This window comes from Macrosteles quadrilineatus, unplaced genomic scaffold (assembly GCF_028750875.1).
Source record: "Macrosteles quadrilineatus isolate MER2022 unplaced genomic scaffold, UCM_ALF_1.0 Scaffold_1__1_contigs__length_201487025, whole genome shotgun sequence".
NCBI classification, from domain to species: domain Eukaryota; kingdom Metazoa; phylum Arthropoda; class Insecta; order Hemiptera; family Cicadellidae; genus Macrosteles; species Macrosteles quadrilineatus.
In genome coordinates, this window is record NW_026542594.1 from 83,507,292 (window position 1) to 83,527,603 (window position 20,312).

General features: G+C 32.8%; 1 protein-coding gene across 1 annotated transcript in view; it reads left to right on the top strand.

Annotated features, from left to right (window-relative positions):
• The window catches only part of LOC128998485 (nonsense-mediated mRNA decay factor SMG8), a 309,227-nt gene that overhangs the window by 259,290 nt on the left and 29,625 nt on the right, over nt 1-20,312 (top strand). The window contains exons 19-21 of the mRNA XM_054424638.1: nt 812-1,025; nt 1,540-1,661; nt 2,869-3,049. Coding sequence (XP_054280613.1) covers nt 812-1,025; nt 1,540-1,661; nt 2,869-3,049 — 517 coding nt within the window. The remainder of the gene's footprint in view (nt 1-811; nt 1,026-1,539; nt 1,662-2,868; nt 3,050-20,312) is intronic.

The window sequence follows — 20,312 nt, forward strand, 5'->3', positions numbered from 1 at the left end:
GCATGACCACCAAAAGGATAACTCTGCAATTACTTAGGAACAAATTAATTAGTGGGAGGGAAATTACTTTTTATTACACAAGAAAATTAATGTAACAGTAACGGCATTAAACTTTTGATGGGCTACCATTTTGGATAGAGAAGAGATAGCAACTCTGGTTTTCACCATTCTTTAAGTTTTTGAAAACACTTCAAAATGAGGGTTCACTTGAAGAGGGTTAACATTTAACATTTTTGAGTTGCCCCTAAAATTCCCCCTTTTTGGGGGACACTCAAAAATTTCAAAATCATAAAATGAAACTTCCGATTGCAAGACCACCAAAAGGATATCTCTGTACATTTACTTAGAAAAATTTTAGAGGGGGGGGGGTCTTGACTTTTTATTCACCCTGTATATCATGTAAGATTTTAATAGAGCAGAATTCTATGTTTTATTGTTAACAGTGTTGAAGTATATATCATTATTAGAATTCAACATCTGCAGAGGTTTCAAACTATAACAGGTTTCATCCTCCATCTCTTAACAGTGAACACGAAAATACAATCAAAGAACCATCAGTAAAAGGAAAAAGTTAAAAAGTTTTCAAAACCTTATCCCATGAAAAAGTTACAAACATTAATAAAACTTTCCATGTTGATCAAGAGGAAAAAAATGATTTTTATGCGGCAGCCAAGGAAGAGGGGTTCCAGAGCTTGTATCTAAGTGCAAATTATGTACACATTGTGTAATATGTACAAAATAAGATAAGATATATGAATAACAGATTTTTTTTTATTTAATTGATCCAATAATGGAAGTTTGATATGACCAGACAAGAGTTTGGTCCGTCAGCCCAGCACCACAGAGTACCTCCCTGGTATGCTACACTCGGAGTCGCCAGGCAGTCTGTTGCCTCAGTTCCCGTCATGGTCGCTGGTGTGTCTCGGCCCTTCTAGCCTTTACTCTCACAACCTCGGCCTACAGGATCAACAGCAGGCGGGCATGTTGGCCTCCGCCTACCTGCTGCCTTGGGACGTCATTGTCAGGTACTTTATTTAGATTACTAACATTAACCACATCAAACCAAGATCACAATCTTTATGTGACAGTTTACTCTTCACATTATGAAACATGTTCCCCACATTTAATGCCCTTCCATGGTATTTGAGTGTGTACATAACTAAGCATTTTTCATGCTTATTTTGAGTAAACTGTTTCTAAAACTATATATGGCGCCCGATAGCAATATAAATTTCTTTACATCTTTAATTTAAATCCTCATCTATGTCCTTAACCATGCTGATGTGTAAAAGTTGATTGATTTAACTTTTAAAAATTTAGACATCATGGCATAATTTGATTGAAAATTACTCTATCTTCACCTTAAGGTCCAAGATGTTTACCAGGTTACCATTCTCTTTTGTTTTACATAACCTACCTTTTAATTTAGGCTTCTTGATTGTGTGCTATTTTCATATTAGATTTGTAACATTATATTTATAAAAATTGATTTGTAAAAGTTAAAATGAAGTTTTATTAATGTCAATATTTCTGTCACAGATTAGAGCAAACACAAAAGGATCGTTTTTGGCCCACTGTTGGGGAGCAAACTGGTATAAGCCGTATGAAGCCAGGGCAATCTACGGGATTGTGCAAAGGGAGAAAGAATAAGGGAGGAAAAGGTTATAATTTCATTACCTGTTAGAAGTTAATGTTTCTTTCTAAACATATAATCACATAACACTACTTCAGTGAATAACAATTACAGTAGAACCTTGATAGTTAGAAACTTTGTGGACTTAAGGGATGTCGAACTATCGAAATGTCGAATTATAGGGAGTAAATGGAGTTTTATTTACAGGAAAGTAAGAACAATATATAAATCACTCAAATTTTTTAAATACTAAAAAGCTTAAAAATTTCACTGTTCATTAGTTAGCCCATTGGGGAAGGAATTAATGTGCTGCCTGCAGCACCCTTTGTCGGCAATTAATTTTACCGAATTTGTGGACTTTTACTCTAATTGCTATATAAAGAAAACCTTAGGTAATAAATTAATAATTCCTTCACCATTTTGTTTACAGTAAAACTGTCTACAGAAAAGTGGTAATTGGATAGTCAAAGTGTAAAACTAAAAAAAATATATAAAGATTAAAAAAATATAAATTTTAAAAACTATTTTTTGAAAGTAAACTTGATTTACAAATTCCAAGATTAATCCAGACACCAAATAACACTACTATTATAAAGTTCAATTGATTCCCTACAAATAAAAATCAAAAGTTGTGTACTTTCATAAGTAATAACGTAGAAAAAAATGTGTTGGTTTACCTTACCGCAGCTGATTTTTTGTGATATCTGGTTTCCATGGCAACAGAAAATTGTTTGTTATTCGCTAAAATAAATGATTAACTACGCAAATCAAGAAGCAAGATATTTATAAACATTATAAAAGTAAAAAGAAACAAAAAGGGGGGAGAATAATAATAATTAAATAACTAGTAGTGCTGCGTAGAGGTGACACGAGCGGCACTCGTAAGTCGGCCGCCAGGCCTGCAGCGGCCGTACGAGTTAATGCTCGTAAGTCGGCGCCAATGGGTTAAGTCTCAAGTCGACAATAAATGAAAAATTTTTGTTCAAGTCAGCTTACATCACAATATAGTAACCATTAAATATCGCTCAACAAAATAGCTCAGCCCGTGTCGAACTACAAGGAGCGTCGAACTATCAAAGGTTTACTGTACCTTAGTTTTGAAAAAAAAAAGCTTTTGGCCTCTGCTGTTCATTAGAAGAACTCAATTTGTGATTAATGTTCTTTAATACCTGAATCACTATTTAGTTCAATATACTATGCATAATTTAATTTGTAACATTATCAATATTTTGTAGATCTGTCCGAGTTTAACGTGAAGATATTTGTGGGAGTGGAGTACGAGTGTCCGAGAGGTCACAGATTCATGTGTTCAGCCCCAGACAAAGTGCTCAAGACCTCAGGCTCTGGTCTGGTCAAGGACAATGGCAACAAAGTCACCAGCTCCGACATGCCTCTCTACTTCCCATGCCCTTGCAGGTCAAGTACTAATCATCTCTCAGTTAAATTGTCTGTGTTGGTATTCTCTGGATATTAAAAAAATTACATTTACAAACATGAATTTCATAGAAGTACTTCAGTATAATTGAGAAGAGCGAGTAAAGCTCTTATATGTCAACTCTTATGCATTTAATCATACGCAAACTCCTCCTAGACGGCTGAAGCAATCCTTTTTCTAATGACAATAATAGGGTTTTTACATACCTCAGTCAAATAGTCCAATAAATGATATTGCTCAACAGCTTACATGTTTCGTTGCGAAGACAACATTTTCAAAGCTTGCAACTCGTCAAAAACGCATTTAAAACACTGGCACAAACACAGAAAACATTAATATGGTACAAATACACGATAGACATTTAGATAGCGCTATCTACATTTCTAGCAGACTCAGAGTCTGCTACCAACCCCGTGCCGCGCCGGACCAAATCGGTATTATGATAGCGCTATCTAAATTTCTATCGTGTATTTGTACCATATTAATGTTTTCTGTGTTCGTGTCCGTGTTTTAAATGTGTTTTTGACGAGTTGCAAGCTTTGAAAATGTTGTCTTCGCAACAAAACATGTAAGCTGTTGAGCAATATCATTTATTGGACTATTTGACTGAGGTATGTAAAAAACCTATTATTGTCTTAACAATATAGTCCAGGGGCCGAATACATGAATTTTGATTGCTTTTTCTAATTTTGCATGGTTACGGTATAAAGACCATATTGGCGAGTGCCAACATCTTTATAGCATAAAAAAGAATCCTCCCAGGAATCCGTCCCAATGGTCTCCAAGTTTCAATGTAATCCTTATGGAAGCAGTATTTGACACATGAACAAAGGCATAAGAACAGCTGTTAACTTTTAAATGCAGTACATCAGGAAATAGTTGATAGAATAATAATCCAGTAAATAGAGGTATGTTAACTTACAAACGGTCTAACTAACTACTGTCTAACTAGTAGTAGTTATATATTTTTTAAATGTTGTCTAGGATCGTAAGTAGGTGTTTAAAATGCAAAATGCAAAATTTTCCCCCCTCCGCGCCCACCGCCATTTTGGAAAAATCGGAAAAAATCTGTACTTTCTTGATATTTTCGCCTATAGCTGTGTTTTGGTGCATTTTAGCGAAAAGGAAGGAATAGTCAATGTTAGACAATTAAATTTCCTATAATATACATGAATATCTTGTTTCTACCACTTATGGCTAAGAAAATACTCACTTAATAAAAAGGGGAAAAAATGAAATTATTCAAAAATTTGCCAAAATTGTTACTTTAGATTGCTGTAATTCAGTAATGACCTATTCTAGCAAAACAAGTATCACAATCAAACTTGTAGAGAATTTAATTCCCTACAGAATGCTTCTATTTTTCTTTATTAACTGTTGGAAGTGGGGCTAAAAAAATAAAAAGCAAACAAAACTAATTAAAACAATGGGTCTATTTTTTTTCTTTTTCAAATAAACTAAGAACATATAAGAACACTGATTTACTGGAGCTTCGCTCGTTTCATAGGGGTGAGTGATTGAAGTCGGAGTCTTTAATTGTCCTCCTCAAATAGTGAAGTTAGTAGATCGGCGTTGTCTTTGTCATCGACGGTGACTTCATTCCTGTTATTATATTATTGGCTACCATAAAACTTTTTAAAGAGCGGAACAACTGAACAGGCTGTACAGGCAGAATTTTTATATGATCAAAAAAGGAAGTTTTTGGTGTATGTTAATGTTTACCCCTCCCCCCCCCAAAAGGGGTAGTTTATCTCCTATCGAGTTATACATAATTGTAAAAGTCATAATAAAAGAAAAAGAATGGTGCAAATTAGAGGTATCTACATCAATCTTATCAAAAGTTATGGCATTTCACAGTTTTAATTCCCCCCCCTCTTTTTTTTGGAAAAACACGTTTTTTTACAGTTATGGCTCAAAAACGGTAAGAGCTAGCAAACATTTGAAAGGATTTTGATGGTCATGAATTAAATTTTCTACAAAACACTTGTTGGAGTTTTCCAAAAATCAAACTCGTTCACCTTAAAAAAAAAAAAAAAAAACGCCCTACTTCCAAAATTTTTAAAATGTTTCGGATGTTGACGTGTTTTTAATTGAACAACAAGCTGTAGCCGTTTAAAGGGGTAAAATATTAAACTTTGAACTGCCATAAATTTTGATAGGATTAACGTAGAGACCTCTAGTTTGCCCCATTATCTTTCTTTTATTATCCTTTACAAATATATATATAACTTGATAGGGTTTACATTTGAAAATTTCGTCTTACCCCCAAACTACGCCTTTTAGGGGGGAGGGGGTGAACATTTAGATACACCAAAAACTTTCTTTTTTGGTCATTTAAAGATTCCCTAAATATTTTTTATCTCTATTAAGGCTAAACATCCCAGGTTTAGTTCCAAATTCTGCCACCACGTCGCAGCACCAAAACGGAGTCATTTTGTGTTGGTGTTTATTGGTGGAATTTTCATCCGATTTTCATTTTGAAAACTGATTTGTGAACGGGATAAGATAACAATTCACGCCATTGAAGATACATTTGAATTAAGTTGCTGGTTAAAAAAATTATAGTAAAATAATTGTGTTAAAAAATAAAAAATAAAAATTGCAGGTAGTCATTTTAAAGACAATAATTTTTAATTAATTTTACTTTTTAAATTTTTTAAATCGCTTGGCTGGTTCAGTCGGTATCGTTGTTTAAACATTTAAAGTAATTATAACAAACGCGAGAGAGACATGAAGCAGGTGCAGGACAGGGCCGCTGTGACTCATTCCAAGGTCACACTCACATTCACTACCCTCCCCCCACAACAAGGCTGGGGTGTTGCTTGTACACGGGTGGATGACGGTTTCAAATCGTATTTAGTAGGGATGGACGAGATTGGATTTTTAGTTCGAGACGAGACGAGACGAGATTTTTTATTTCTCATGAAATTTCGAGACGAGATCGAGACGGGATTTCCCTTCTCATACACAACGGGAAATGCACGTTCAAAATTTTTACCTGATTTTGTAACATTGTTAGATGACTGTTTAAATACAAAAATAATGATAATAGGCAAGAATATTTACAATCTTTTATTAAAAAACATCAGCATAACATTTTTTTATTAATCACGCCTAACTTCTTAAAAATGCCTACGATTAGGAAACATAGTGATATCTGTTAGGATAGAGTTCAACTTATCCTAAAATAAAATAAATCATAAAATAAAAGCAATATTAATTTTTATAAAATAGTTACTTGTTTTGACTTTTTATAGTAATAAAACATTCCTCACACTGCTTACACTTAACAAAACTTCTCAAATGTTATTAAAGTAATATTATTAAAATAATTAAAGTAATATTTACATTTTAAGAATTAATTAAATAAGAACGCCTTCGCAAAGGAAACGCAACTACAACACGCTCCTGTATTGCGGGTATTGCATTGACTTTCTGCAGGCGTTTTTAATTTTTTTTTTTAATTTTTTTTTTTTTATTCTTGTCTCGATAAAAATCTCGGCCAAAAGACTTGACCATCCCTAGTATTTAGGCCTAATCAAACTGTAAAATTGGTGTAAATCAGTTGGCAAATATCTATACTATTATATAAAAATCTAATGGTGTCTGTCTGTATGTGTATTACTAATAGGTGCAAAAACTACTAAACCAACTGGGCTTAACTTTTATAAAAATATAGCTACCATACCAAGGACCATTATAGGACTATTCACACTTTGATACTGACCGTGGGCTTTGCCCCTTTAGCTTTAAAAGTTCTGAGGTGAGGATTTTAAAAGTAAATATTGATTTGTCTCCATGGCTGTGATGAGAACACTAATAATGTTTGTTTACATTTGCTTTGACATTTCAATGTAAACAACTGATTTCACAATGCATATTTCACAATTTCAGACAGCTGATAGAAAGAGATTAAATATAATATTTTCCATAACTATGAGGTAGTTTTTTTAATCTAAAGTTTTATCATGGATTATTTATTCTAAAACTATGTCAATGAGTATAGAAAAGATTCTATAACCGTTGCTGTATCAATTCCGGCTCTGCTTTGGATTTCTTAAAGCTTAGTTATGAAAATAATGTTATTGGTATGTTTTCATGGAAACAGTATGACAATTACAATGTTTAGATGGTTTGTATGAATTTGGAGGCATTTTTTTATAATTTCGAACTGCTCAACATGTGTTGGATAAACTTAACATAACTTACACTTCACATAGATTTTTTTTATTTAGGTAAATTTAGTAATTGTGTTTACCTAACCCGCCATGTTAAACTTCCCTATCCCAAGCATGATGTATATAACTTCGTTACTTCTCGAGTGATGTAAAGCTGAAAAAAACTCACTCGGTGATGTAATGAAACCCATTTAAATAACATTGAGTGCTTAACTTAAAAAAATATACCTCTATGGAGCCAACGACGTTCAACGCTAGAAATCATCTGTGCGCTTGAATTTTATTGTTATGTTTTAAAGAATTTTCCTAACCTAGCTTTTATTTGTAAATAAACGTTACTGTTAGAAGATGAGTGAAATGGATAATGAAAAATATTGTTCGTAACCTCCTGTATATTGTCGGGTCAGGTAAAATCTTGTACGTTACACGTTACGCAAGAGCGTGTTTACATTACTTAGGTAAATTATGCAACTCGCTTCCGCTCGTTGCACAACATTCACCTGCGTGATGTAAAAACGCTCTTACTACACTTGTAAGGTAAATAGCTATTTGCTACACGAATGATTAAATCAAACTAAGGAAAAATATCATAAAACTTAGCTGTACACAGTGTTCTTTTGTTTCTAAAATCAATTATGTCTGTTACTATGTTTACTCAATGATAAGTGTGAAAATGTAATGAAAATGGACTATGGGACTAAATAAAAGAAATGGTTTGTATATTATGTTGTTCGTTGATATTTTGTAGGGTAAAATCATAGATGCAATGAAACATATACCGTATTACTATTAAATTTTATTCGTCCTTGATCTTGGATGTTTTGATAATCATTAGTTTTGTCTGCCATCTTAAATGCTCAATTCCATGTGTAAATTAAATAATAAGTACTAAATATATACAAACAAATGTGTTAAGGGCGTGGATAGGTTTGTTTACCTTGGGGCAGAGCTGAATAGCAAAAACACTGTTGCGCAAGAAATCACAAACTGAATCATGGCTGGTAACAGAGCATATTATACTAACCTTAAGATCCTCAAATCCAAGCTGATGACCCGCAAGACAAAGATGAAGCTGTACAAAACTCTCATTAGGCCTGTTGTTATGTACAGTGCAGAAACCTGGTTCCTTTCCGCATTGACACAAAGGCCATTAGGGTTGAATTTTGTTTGTAAAAGCGTTGGCGGATGTGTATATTTTATACAACAGATGTAAAGATCAAAATGTTTCGATTTCAGGTCCTCTTCCCGTTGCAAAGCACGGGTACAACAGCTAGTAATTCTATATAAATAAAATTACAGTTTTGTCTGTACATTGCTTAGAATCATGCAGGTTTTGGTTATTTTTACGTTTCATAACATAAGAAAGCCGAAACGAGTCTTATCTCAATTTCTGTCTGTCTGTTTGCCTATTCTGTGCCAAAATGTAATTTTGCGCGGCCTACTCCTAGAAAACTAAAGTTCCGATCAAGGATTTAATAATTTTTTCGTATTTACTGGATTGATGAGAGTGTCTTTGGCTATAAAAACATGGCCTCGCTTCTTTGAAAACAAAATAACGAACCATCAAAAACCCAATTTGGTTCGAATTTTGTCAAATTTTCTCCCAATGTTTACTACTACATTTTATAAAATAACGATCAGCTGTTTGGATTAGTTCTCACTTCTAGCTGTCACTGATATTTTTACATTTAAAGTTGTTAACAAATACCGCAACCATTTCCGATCAAGTTTTGTTAGCACATCCAAACCAAGTTAGATTAAAAACGTTGTGCGGCCTTGGTTGTGCCTTACTTAACCGGTTTAATTAATCGCAAGTGCAACGATTGTTCTTGAGTTTTGATAATCGAGGAAAATACTGTGAAACAGTGCTTTATATTAGTGCTGGGAAACTTACATTTATTTATCATCGTCACCAATAGCTTACAAAACAGGTTTCCACTCACTGACGGCGCTTCAAAGACAGTTGTGTAAAGTGCAAAGTAAAAAATCAGAACTGCAGTGGGTGATCGTGGATGTTGCTGCGATCTTGGAAGATCTTTCTGATTTCGCTGTGATCGTAACAGAGGTTTAACTTACAGATGTAGCTAAACTCACTTTTCCAATGTGCCACTGGCTGCCATTTTTGGTGTCTACTTACTTACATTTCGACAACGATATCGGTACTTTTCCTATTTAGGAAGTAAAATTACTAACGTCCGAAATCCCTGATTTGTGCGTTTTTTGTCACATTTCCTCCGAATGTTTGCTAGATATATGTACCGATTATCGTTTAGAGATAGGGGTCTCAATCCCGGGATCCCGGCCGATTTTTGATACTTAGAAATCCCGGGATTGGTGACTTTTAATCCCGGGATTAACGGGATTGCAAAACCTATGTTTATATTGATTTTTTTGTGAATTTGAGGACTTTTTACTTGAGGAAAACTAATAACAATAGTCCAATAACACTTGAAACACATATACTCTTTATTTTTAGGACGATTATACGAAATGGTATAAGTAGGCCTTCAATGATCTTTTTGATTGGAACATTTAATTATCATTAAACTCAATAGGCGAACGAATGTAGGCCTAAATATATGTTTCAGTTTTTAGACCATTTGGATTTACTTTCTGTAAATGTTATTACATTAGTTAGAACTTAATTACAGTAGGCCTACAAGTTATTTTGAGTTTTACTGTTGACATGAAACGTAAACAACGCAATTCGTGTAGCAAACATAACATTGCAATCGGAAATTTAAGTATTATTTTCATTGATGCCATAAAATATAACTATTAACACACGATTATAATCTCATTACAGTATTAAGATTGCTTATATTTAGGCGCTCTACTCGTATAGCTTTATCTTCGTATTTGGTTATTAGTGTGGTGATTAAATTTCTTACAATCTAAAATTACGTTTTTCATACACACGCTACTACATAAGCAGATGGTTTATTGTTTTACAGTATCTTATATTGTTTTATTGCTGTCAGTCAAAATAACATTTTAACACTGCTACTCGTGATTCTTCCCATTTTATCTTTTTCTCTTAGCTATCTTTAATCTATCTATTAGATACGTCACGGTATCTAGGCTACGTGCGAGTGCGGTTGCTCATGATTTTTTTAATGTATTTATTATATTAGGGATGGACGAGATTGGATTTTTAGTTCGAGACGAGACGAGATTTTTTATTTCTCATAAAATTTCGAGACGAGATCGAGACGAGATTTCTCTTCTCATACACAACGGGAAATGCACGTTCGAAATTTTTACCTGATTTTGTAACATTGTTAGATGACTGTTTAAATACTAAAATAATGATAATAGGCAAGAATATTTACAATCTTTCATTAAATAACATCAGCATAACATTTTTTTATTAATCACGCCTAACTTATTAAAAATGCCTACGATTAGGAAACATGGTGATATCAGTTAGGATAGAGTTCAACTTATCCTAAAATAAAATAAATCATAAAATAAAAGCAATATTAATTTTTATAAAATAGTTACTTGTTTTGACTTTTTTTATAGTAATAAAACATTCCTCACACTGCTTACACTTAACAAAACTTCTCAAATGTTATTAAAGTAATATTATTAAAATAATGAAAGTAATATTTACATTAAAAGAATTCAAGTAATATTTACATTAAAAGAATTCAAGTAATATTTACATTAAAAGAATTAATTAAATAAGAACGCCTTTGAAAAGGAAACGCAACTACAACACGCTCCTGTATTGCGGGTATTGCATTGACTTTCTGCAGGCGTTTTTAATTTTTTTTTTTTTTTTTTTTTTTATTCTCGTCTCGATAAAAATCTCGGCCAAAAAGTAATCTCGTCTCGTGTAACGAGATTGAAAATTTCCCGAACATTCCCGAAATTTCGAGACTTGACCATCCCTATATTATATTCTATTCTAGAGTGACATATCAACATTTATACACTGTAAATAAGAAATACGGATGAAAGTTTGGCGTGGTAATATTTATTTACTTACAAAACGGAAACATTGCGCAGTGTAACACTGGTAAGGCCAGTTTAAAACATTAAAGTACTCAACGAGGAGACTTCTCGCTCATTTAAAATGGCTAAAAAGTTAAAAATCATAATATTATATAATCCCGGGATTGATCACGGGATCCCGGGAAACTGTCATTAATATGTTTCAAACTGTTCATTAATATGTTAACATTACTGTGGAGGTTAATTAAGCTGAGTCGTCTGCTGAGTGGTCAACATTGTTGATGTGTACATTTTTATGTCTTTAATTTCAGTAATTTAATCGCTATTACAAGTTGTGTGACAAAAGTAATATTTGTAAACCATAGGTAAAGTATTACTTAATAAGTGGAAACATAAGACTTTTAAGGGATAGTTACAACTAAGTTAAAAATGTAATTGTGAAAATACTCACATTAATCTGAGCAAAAAGCACATGTTTTTAACAATAACTGAAAATTCTTCAAGTGAAAACAGCAAGACCATATAATAAACTTTTTATAAAGCTGATTAATTATTATCAATTAGTAACACTTAGTCAACCCACTAGTGCAATATTTCACAAAACTAAATTAAATAACACACTCAAGACAGGAAGTAACCTACACTTGACTCATGCAACAGGTTTCTGCTGATGACGTCTGGTCCTCCACTCCCCCTACCCATCACTAACTTGTAGACAGCTTATCACTTGGAACTGACCCTTGGATTACAATCTCCAGCTGTGTTTATATTGCCAATATAACTCTTTTAAATCATTGTTGCAAATCATCTGGAATTAGCTGTCACCTTTTTCAAGCCTATTTTATTTTCTCAAGTTTTATTGCTGTTGAATATTGACACCTTATTTTTTATTTTCAACAATAACATATCATGATCATCAATTTCATGCATGATAATAAATCCATTAATCATTCATGCAGTAAAAAATTCTAATGATTTTAAGCATTTTCTGGATCCTTTACAGATAAAAGATAAAAATGTTCTCATCATGACCATTAATGACTCAGAGGAGACAAGTAAAGGTGACAGTGGCACACATTGGAGTGTTTTGGTTTTAGACAAAGTAGAAAATAAATATCACTACTACGACCCCTTCAGTAACTATAATCTGCCGTCAGCGCAAAGGGTTGCAAAGAAGTTGTCCGAGTACATTGGAGGTGAAACAGCTTCAGCCTCGTTTTTGCCACTAAAAGGACCACAGCAGCCCAACGGTTATGATTGTGGTATTTTTTCATGCTGGATCATTGAGTCATTGGTTAACGACATGGTTACAACAGGATTACTAAATACAAACTTTATTAACAAAGTCAAACTTACAGAGGAAGAAGTAGTTACAAAACGAGCACTGATAGCATATTTCCTATCCAACCCTCCAACTACAAACCAGACACATTTGTATTCACTAATGATTGATAAGAAAGGCAAAGAACTAAAGCAAACTGAATATGAAGAACCAGCCAGAAAAAAAGAAGAACAAACAAAGAATCAAAAAACATAGGTGAAAGTGAAAACTAAAAAAAGAACTGTAAGCAAATCTGACAAAGAACCTGCTATTGAAACGTCCAATAGATATTCTATACTAGAAGACGAACCTGAAATAGATAAATCAGTAAATGGCAATACTGGAAGTGGACCTACGGTAATTGACCTTGTGCAGCGGGACCAAACTACACCTTTGACTAGAAAAAAGAAAGTATGCAATACATCAACAACTACTACATGCCCCAAAATTAATTTAACGTTCTGTTCTGATAGCCAAGGTAGACATGTGGCTAGCAAAATTGAAAGTTTTAGTGCAGGGAATTTAAACACTTTTGGCTACGTCAGAGCAAATACTTCACTCCTACAAGTGATAGATTCTGCTACCATAGAAAAAAACAATCCTACAATTATTCTAGGAGGAACTAACGACAGCCTAAACGGAAATTTAAAAGAACTTTACCAAAACCTAGAAAAGAAACTTAAGGAAATAAGCATCAACAGACCAGTATTTGTTTGCACGATACCCAATAGATACGATAAAGTTAATAACCTTAGCGATAACATAGAACTGGATGCAGTTAATAGTTACTTGACGGAGTTGACAGCAAGAATAGAAAATACATTTTTAATTGATCTAAGCACTCTCAAAAGATCACACTTTACTACTCATGGACTACATCTTAATAACTATGGCAAATCAAAACTGGCACATCTAATTGTTAGTGCCATCAAAAAATGGTCTCATATGACAAATCCTATTCCCTTAGTCAACTATCAACAAAAACAAATACATCATGGAAGTAAATGCAAGTCTGGTATAAAGGAACAACAAGATAGAAAATCATCAGCCATTCAAGTCATTGATCAAGATATGGCAGAGGTATTGAAGACTAGGCGATGTGATAGATCTGTCGCATTCGCACACTGCATATCAGGGGACTTCGGTAATGTTAGGCAAATGACAGCAGGTGTAGCTGTAAAGTTTAGAAATGAATTTGGGAAGCCAACTGCCTGGGATTGTGTCAGAGATCATTTAGCATATCAAAAACTTGACAATGGTGCTGGTGTATATAGTTTGGTAACAAAATTGAATTTTGATGGGAAGCCAAAAATGAAGGATTATGATGAAGCATTCAAACAACTAACAACGTGCTTCAAAAGTGAAAACTATAAACACCTTATCTGTTCTCCATTAGGATGTGTCAGAGACAAGGTGCCAATCAAGCACTTCATATCAAACATTGTTCAATTTCAAAGGGAAACTGGAGCTAAAGTTGAAATTGTAACTTACCGGCAGAACTCGGCTAGAAGAATTTTAAACAACGGTCTTGAGCATGAACAGTTTATAAGCACCTTAAGAAAACTCATAAAGGAAGAAGCAACCTCACGCAAGAATACAATTTTATCAGAAAATTTTAACCAAGACGGATGTTCCATTGCTGTTTCACAATCATCAACCTCTCCTTCCTCGCCTGGGAAAGATGGGACCACTTTCGAGCTGAATACATCGACCCCAACTAGGACTAACAACGACAACGACCAGAAGATCAGTGAGACGAGCAAACAGCAGTGTGGTGATTGTGAAGTGTTAAAGCAGAGCACAGTTTCAAGTGAGCCAATCAAGACAACAAGTATTATTCAACCTATTGCAGAGATGACAACCCCACCACAGATGACACTCAACAGACACTCGACCCCAACCACTCATAGTGTACTTAATTTAGACAATAGCATAATAGACTATGTAAATAATGAAGACCACCATATTTCCAAAAGTAATTTTTTAGAACCACAAATATGGCCCTGGTTGCCAATCAAGTAACTAAGACTCCAAAACAAAATTCCTACTATTGTAATAAATCAACAGCAATCAAAAATTTTAGTATCTTCCATCAAAACATCCAACATCTCCAATCTAGGATCGACTCATTAATTATAACTATTGAGGAACTAAACCCGGAAGTAATTATCTTAACTGAACATAAGCTAAAGGAGCATGAAATTGAAAAGTTAAATATACCATTAAAAAGGTTTAAATACCTGCTATCAAGCAATCCATTTAATTGCAGTTGCAACTAGTTTCGACTCCTATGTGGAGTCATCATCAGGCGGTACAAGGACATCTTCTTTCTTCATATGAAGAGCGTCATATTTAACACGTAAAAATAAATAAACATTTACACACGACACAAAACACGTTACGGACACGAAACATTTACTGATCAGTTACGACAACAGACGACGCTAACCCGACGGAGTTTAAGTCCAGACTGCGGGTGGTCATTGCAGTGGTGTACGTCCGTTATCTTATCACTTCAGGTTAGGTCCTAGTCCTGTCTAACACACTTCCACTCTCCAGTATCCTTATGGCAGTGTCATATATAAAATTGGACGAAAACGTTAGCTGGTCATTTAACACATTTTCGTGGTTGGATGTTACAGCCTTATAAATCTCAAACTCTTCTAAGGTGTTTAATTTAAATCTGTCTCTAGAGAAATGTAAAATATTCATGTTCTTACTAATGCTGGTATAATTATGGCCTTGAGAAATTAAATGTTCTGCAAAAGATGATGTCTGGTGTACTGTTGACGCTTTTGGGAGATGTTCCTTGAAACGTTTTGTAAAGGAGCGTGCCGTCTGGCCGATGTAAAATTTATTACAATCGGTACAATTGATCTTGTATACGCCGGATCTGTCTAAGGGTTGTGTCAATGAATGACTGCGCTCTTTTAACAATGCGCCAAGTTTGTTTTCTGTTCTAAATGAAACTGTAATATTGTTTTTTGTCATAAGATTTTTAAATTTGTTACTCATGAAGGTGCCATATTTTGCAGAGACGTAGTTTTTCTGTTTTTTGGTTCCTGTTTTATTTTTATGTTTGAAGATGAGTTTATTAAATATACCAGGCTATGTAGTTGCTAATTGGTATGCTAGAACAGATTACAATGGTGGGGGGGGTAATTATTCTTGTATCTGAAAAAATTTCATTTAAAAATAAAAATTTTCACCTCATTAAAAACCTTAATCAGGACAAAATATTTGAATCTTCTTCAATAGAAATAAAAATTGATAAAGAAAAGCTGATAATTGTAGGGATATACAGAACACCTTCTGAAAATATAGATGATTACTTGCAGAAATTAAATGAATTTTTGAGGACAGTAAATGAGAAAAAGAAAAATATTGTGATCTAACATTGATGTTTTGAAGGAAGGTAAAAAGAAAAATGATTTTTTAAATATTTTAAATATGAATGGTCTTCATTATACAGTAAATATTCCCACAAGAGTAACTGAAACAGGTGAATCAGCTATCGATAACTTTATCACCAACATAGATTATAAAAGTTATAAAGTAGAATGTTTTATCACTGCCTTATCTGATCACGATGGGCAACTTTTCAAGTTTTTAATTCCTAAAGTTAAAAGTTATAAAAATTCAAAATTAACTATGGAGGGCAGAAAATTTAGCCAGGAAAGTATGAAATTGTTTCTTGATGATCTTGCAAATGAGGATTGGAACCTGCTTTATATTAGACCTGTAGAGGAAAAATTCACATATTTCTATGATATTTTAAAATATTACTTTAATTTGCCATTTCCAAAAACTAAAATAGTTAAATATAATAATTATAACCAATGGATTGACGATGAAGTTATTTATAAGCGAAGGGAAATAATTGATCAATACCATACTTATAGATGTAACAAAAATAATGTAGCATTGAAAAAGAATATAAAAGAGAATAAGAAACAGTACAAACTAATGATTCAAACTAAGAAAAAATGTCTTTTTAATAATAAAATTAAAAGCTCTACTAATGTTAACAAAACTGTATGGAGTATGGTGAATAAGGAAATAAAAAACAAAAGAGACGTGCAATTTTCCAATATTATTCTGGAGCACAATGGTAGAAAGATTGTGGACCCTGATATTGTTTCAAATGTTTTGAATGATAACTTTGCTGATATGGTGGAAACTCAAGTTATTCCAAATTTAAAAACAAACCCAATTAGGACTACTACAAATTCACACTATTCAGAAACCAAGTTCAAATGCAGAACAATAGATGAGCAGATACTTAATAAATTGATTGATTCGTTGAAACCAAAGTGGTCATCAGGATATGATGAAATACCTATCAAAATTTTAAAAGAAGCAAAATCAGTACTGTTAAAGCCATTGGTACATGTAATCAACTCATCTCTAATAACTGGCATTTATCCTACTCAATTAAAAATTTCTAAGATTATTCCTGTTTTTAAAAAAGGGAAACATAAGGATGCCTCAAATTATAGGCCGTTAGCTATACAACCTTCACTCTCTAAACTTTATGAAAAAAGTATGCTTTATCAGTTGATAGATTATTTTGAAATTAATAATATGTTGGACCAAGATCAACATGGTTATAGAAAAGAAAAGTCCACCATAACAGCATTGATATCTTTTATTGAAGATATTTTAGAGAATTTGGATAAAGATAACTGTATTATTGGTGCTTTTTTAGATATGTCTAAAGCCTTTGATAGTGTTCACCATCCTACCTTAATAAATAAGCTTAAAAATTATGGTATTGATGGTAAAGAATTAAACTGGATAAGGTCTTATTTGGAAGAAAGGCAACAGTATGTCAGTGTTAGATTTGTTGAGAAGCAAAATTTGTACAATATAAAATCTAAGTTAAGGCAGGTACATTACTCGGTTCCTCAAGGGTCGGTTCTTGGACCGTTCCTATTTTTGTGTTATCTGGGAGGTATGCAGGAACACCTAACTAATAAAATCCAGAATACCAAACTATGTTTATATGCAGACGACATCAGTATGTCAATACATGACAGGAATACAAACAGTATAGAATCCAAAATAGAAAATGCCATTTCAATAGTAAACACTTTCCTCAATGATAAAAATCTTTTACTAAATAAGAACAAAACTACTTTGGTTAAATTTTCTTGTAAAAACTCAAAAAACAATGAAATTTTTAATAACTTTGAGATTAACACCAAGTTTTTAGGTCTTATAGTTGATAAAACATTAACCTGGTCCAAACATGTTGATCATGTTTGAAAGGAAATAAGTTCTGGAATCTTTATAATTAATAGACTTCAACCTTTTTGCAATGTACAAACCCTTAAAACAGTTTACTATGCCCACATTCACTCCCATATAACTTATGGCATTGAAATTTATGGGGGTACGAGTAATCAAAATTTAAAAAGAATTTTATTATTACAAATGGAAGCTATTAGACACATCCTAAATTTAGAAAGAACCTCTAGCAAAAATTCGTTAAGAAAATATTTCAAAGATTTGGAAATTTTAACAGTTCCGTGTTTATATATCTATAAAACAATTCTTTATGTAAAAAATAATGAATCAAAATTAGAGCGACAACAGGATATCCACAATTACAATACTAGATATAAACAAAATTTCACAATTAAAAATCATAAAAAAGAAAAATATAAGCAAAGTCCTCAGTATATTGGCATTAAATTTATCCATCAACTCCCAGATGGCATAAGGAAGGAGCAATGCACAATTAAATTTAAAAAGAAACAGAAACAATTGTTAATAGGAAATTCTTTTTATAGTCTGGATGATTTTTTTAACTTTAAGTAATGTATTAATTTTATCTAACTTTAAGCAATGTATTATTTTATCTAAAAACTGTTATTATAAAAATCTTTTAACTTTATGTAATATATTCCTTTATGTTATTTAAAAATAACATAATGACGCATTCATGTACAATGTATCTGTACGTTTTGAATAAAGATTTTATTGATTGATTGATTGATTAGAAGTTGCTTACAAATAATACTATTAATGGAAAATAACTTTGATTTTCAAAAACTTAAAAAATTTAAAACCAAGGGAGGTTAATAACTTATCTGAACTGCACAACATCAAGTGTAAGTTTTTTTGAGAAAACCATATAGTGAGTTTTTAAAGCTTTAAGTTGTTAACGTTACATGTTACATAATTTGTGGCCTGTGTATTTATTTTTTTTTATTTATCAACGGATTAACACCTATAATACAGTTTAATTAAGGACAGTTTGAATTGGTCGTAAGTAGGCCTACTATAGTTCTTTTCTTAAATGTAAACGTTGGTTTTTGGTACTGCTACTTTTCCTTAGAACCATTGGTAGTAGTGAGAAACAGTTTTACGAACACATTACTATTTACAACTATAGTTATCGTTAGTGCTGCACCTTATTTCTTATTAAATTAAATTAATGTTTTACTGTAAAATTTTTGCGTTTTCTGTCTGGACTCCAAAATGTTAGTTTATGCTATGAAAATGAAAAACCAATAGTGAAATTTTTTTTTGCATACCATCATGAATTTTTTTAAGCTTGGCGTTGTTAACGTATAAATGTTTTGTGGACTGTGTATTTATTTACTTATTTATATATTTGCCAACGGATTTACACCAATTTTAGGCCTAAAAACGATTATGATAAAATTTGATGACACTATCAAAACTTTCAAATAATTACCTTGTTTGTAATTTGCTTTGGTTAAAGCTTAGCAAATCCCCTAATTCAATTCTGTATTTTTGTTTGTATGTCTGTTGGTAACGCATTAATGTCCTTATTTCTCATTGTTTTGTGGAAAAGACAAGAGCACCTTTGTTAATGAAAATTTCAACCCGAATAAAGTGTGCAATAGTGAGGTTGAGGTAGTATTTTAACTACTTTTAACCTGTTTGAAAAGTAACTTTCAATTACAGGCCTTCTTTTAATGCAAAATATGCACACTAAATATGCAAACTAACTCCTGTTCAGAATATAAGGTTTCAACTTACTACAAGATTCCCGTAGGCCCTACGTACGTTAATGTTTTATCATTTTTATAGCATAAGCTATTATTTTGGAGTCCAGAAAGAAAACGTAAAAATTAGAGTGTGAGAGTGCTTTGCGCCAACTCTCGCAATGCTGTTTTAGCGCTAACACAGCTCGCTATTTTAGTCATCGGAATGAGCATTCTCAGTTAAAGAAATTAACATTTACGATTACTGTAAAATTAATTGCCTGACACAAGTATTCAATTTTTATATATTACTGATACGCTTTATTCATAGGCTTTCTTAGGCTATGAAACGTAAGAATAACCAAAAACTCCACGATTCTAAGCAATGTACAGATAAAACCTCAATTTTATTTGAATATATGTCTCTTTCCGACTTACAGAAAATACTTGTTTTTAAATCATAAACTAGTATCTGTTAAAATCAGGAGTCCAGTCTAGTAAGTTTGTCCGGTCAGAGTATGAATGCGAGGTGTGTGTGAGATGACGAAGCTACAGTCGCGTTGCAGGGCCGGGTAGAGCGGCTGGGCACTGGAGCTGCGCTATGCGGGGGAGGAGGGGGGAGGGGACTGGAGCGCGAGAGAAATAATGATAATTTCTTTAAAAAACGATTCCGATACAACCATTTGGCCGAATTAATATCTGAAAACGGCAAAATTCTTTTAAAATTTCTCTTTACAAAATGACTACCTGCGATTAAAAAAAATAATTATAGCAAAAAAAATTCTTTATAAAACTTTTTTGTAAATAAATTTTAAAAAACAATAGC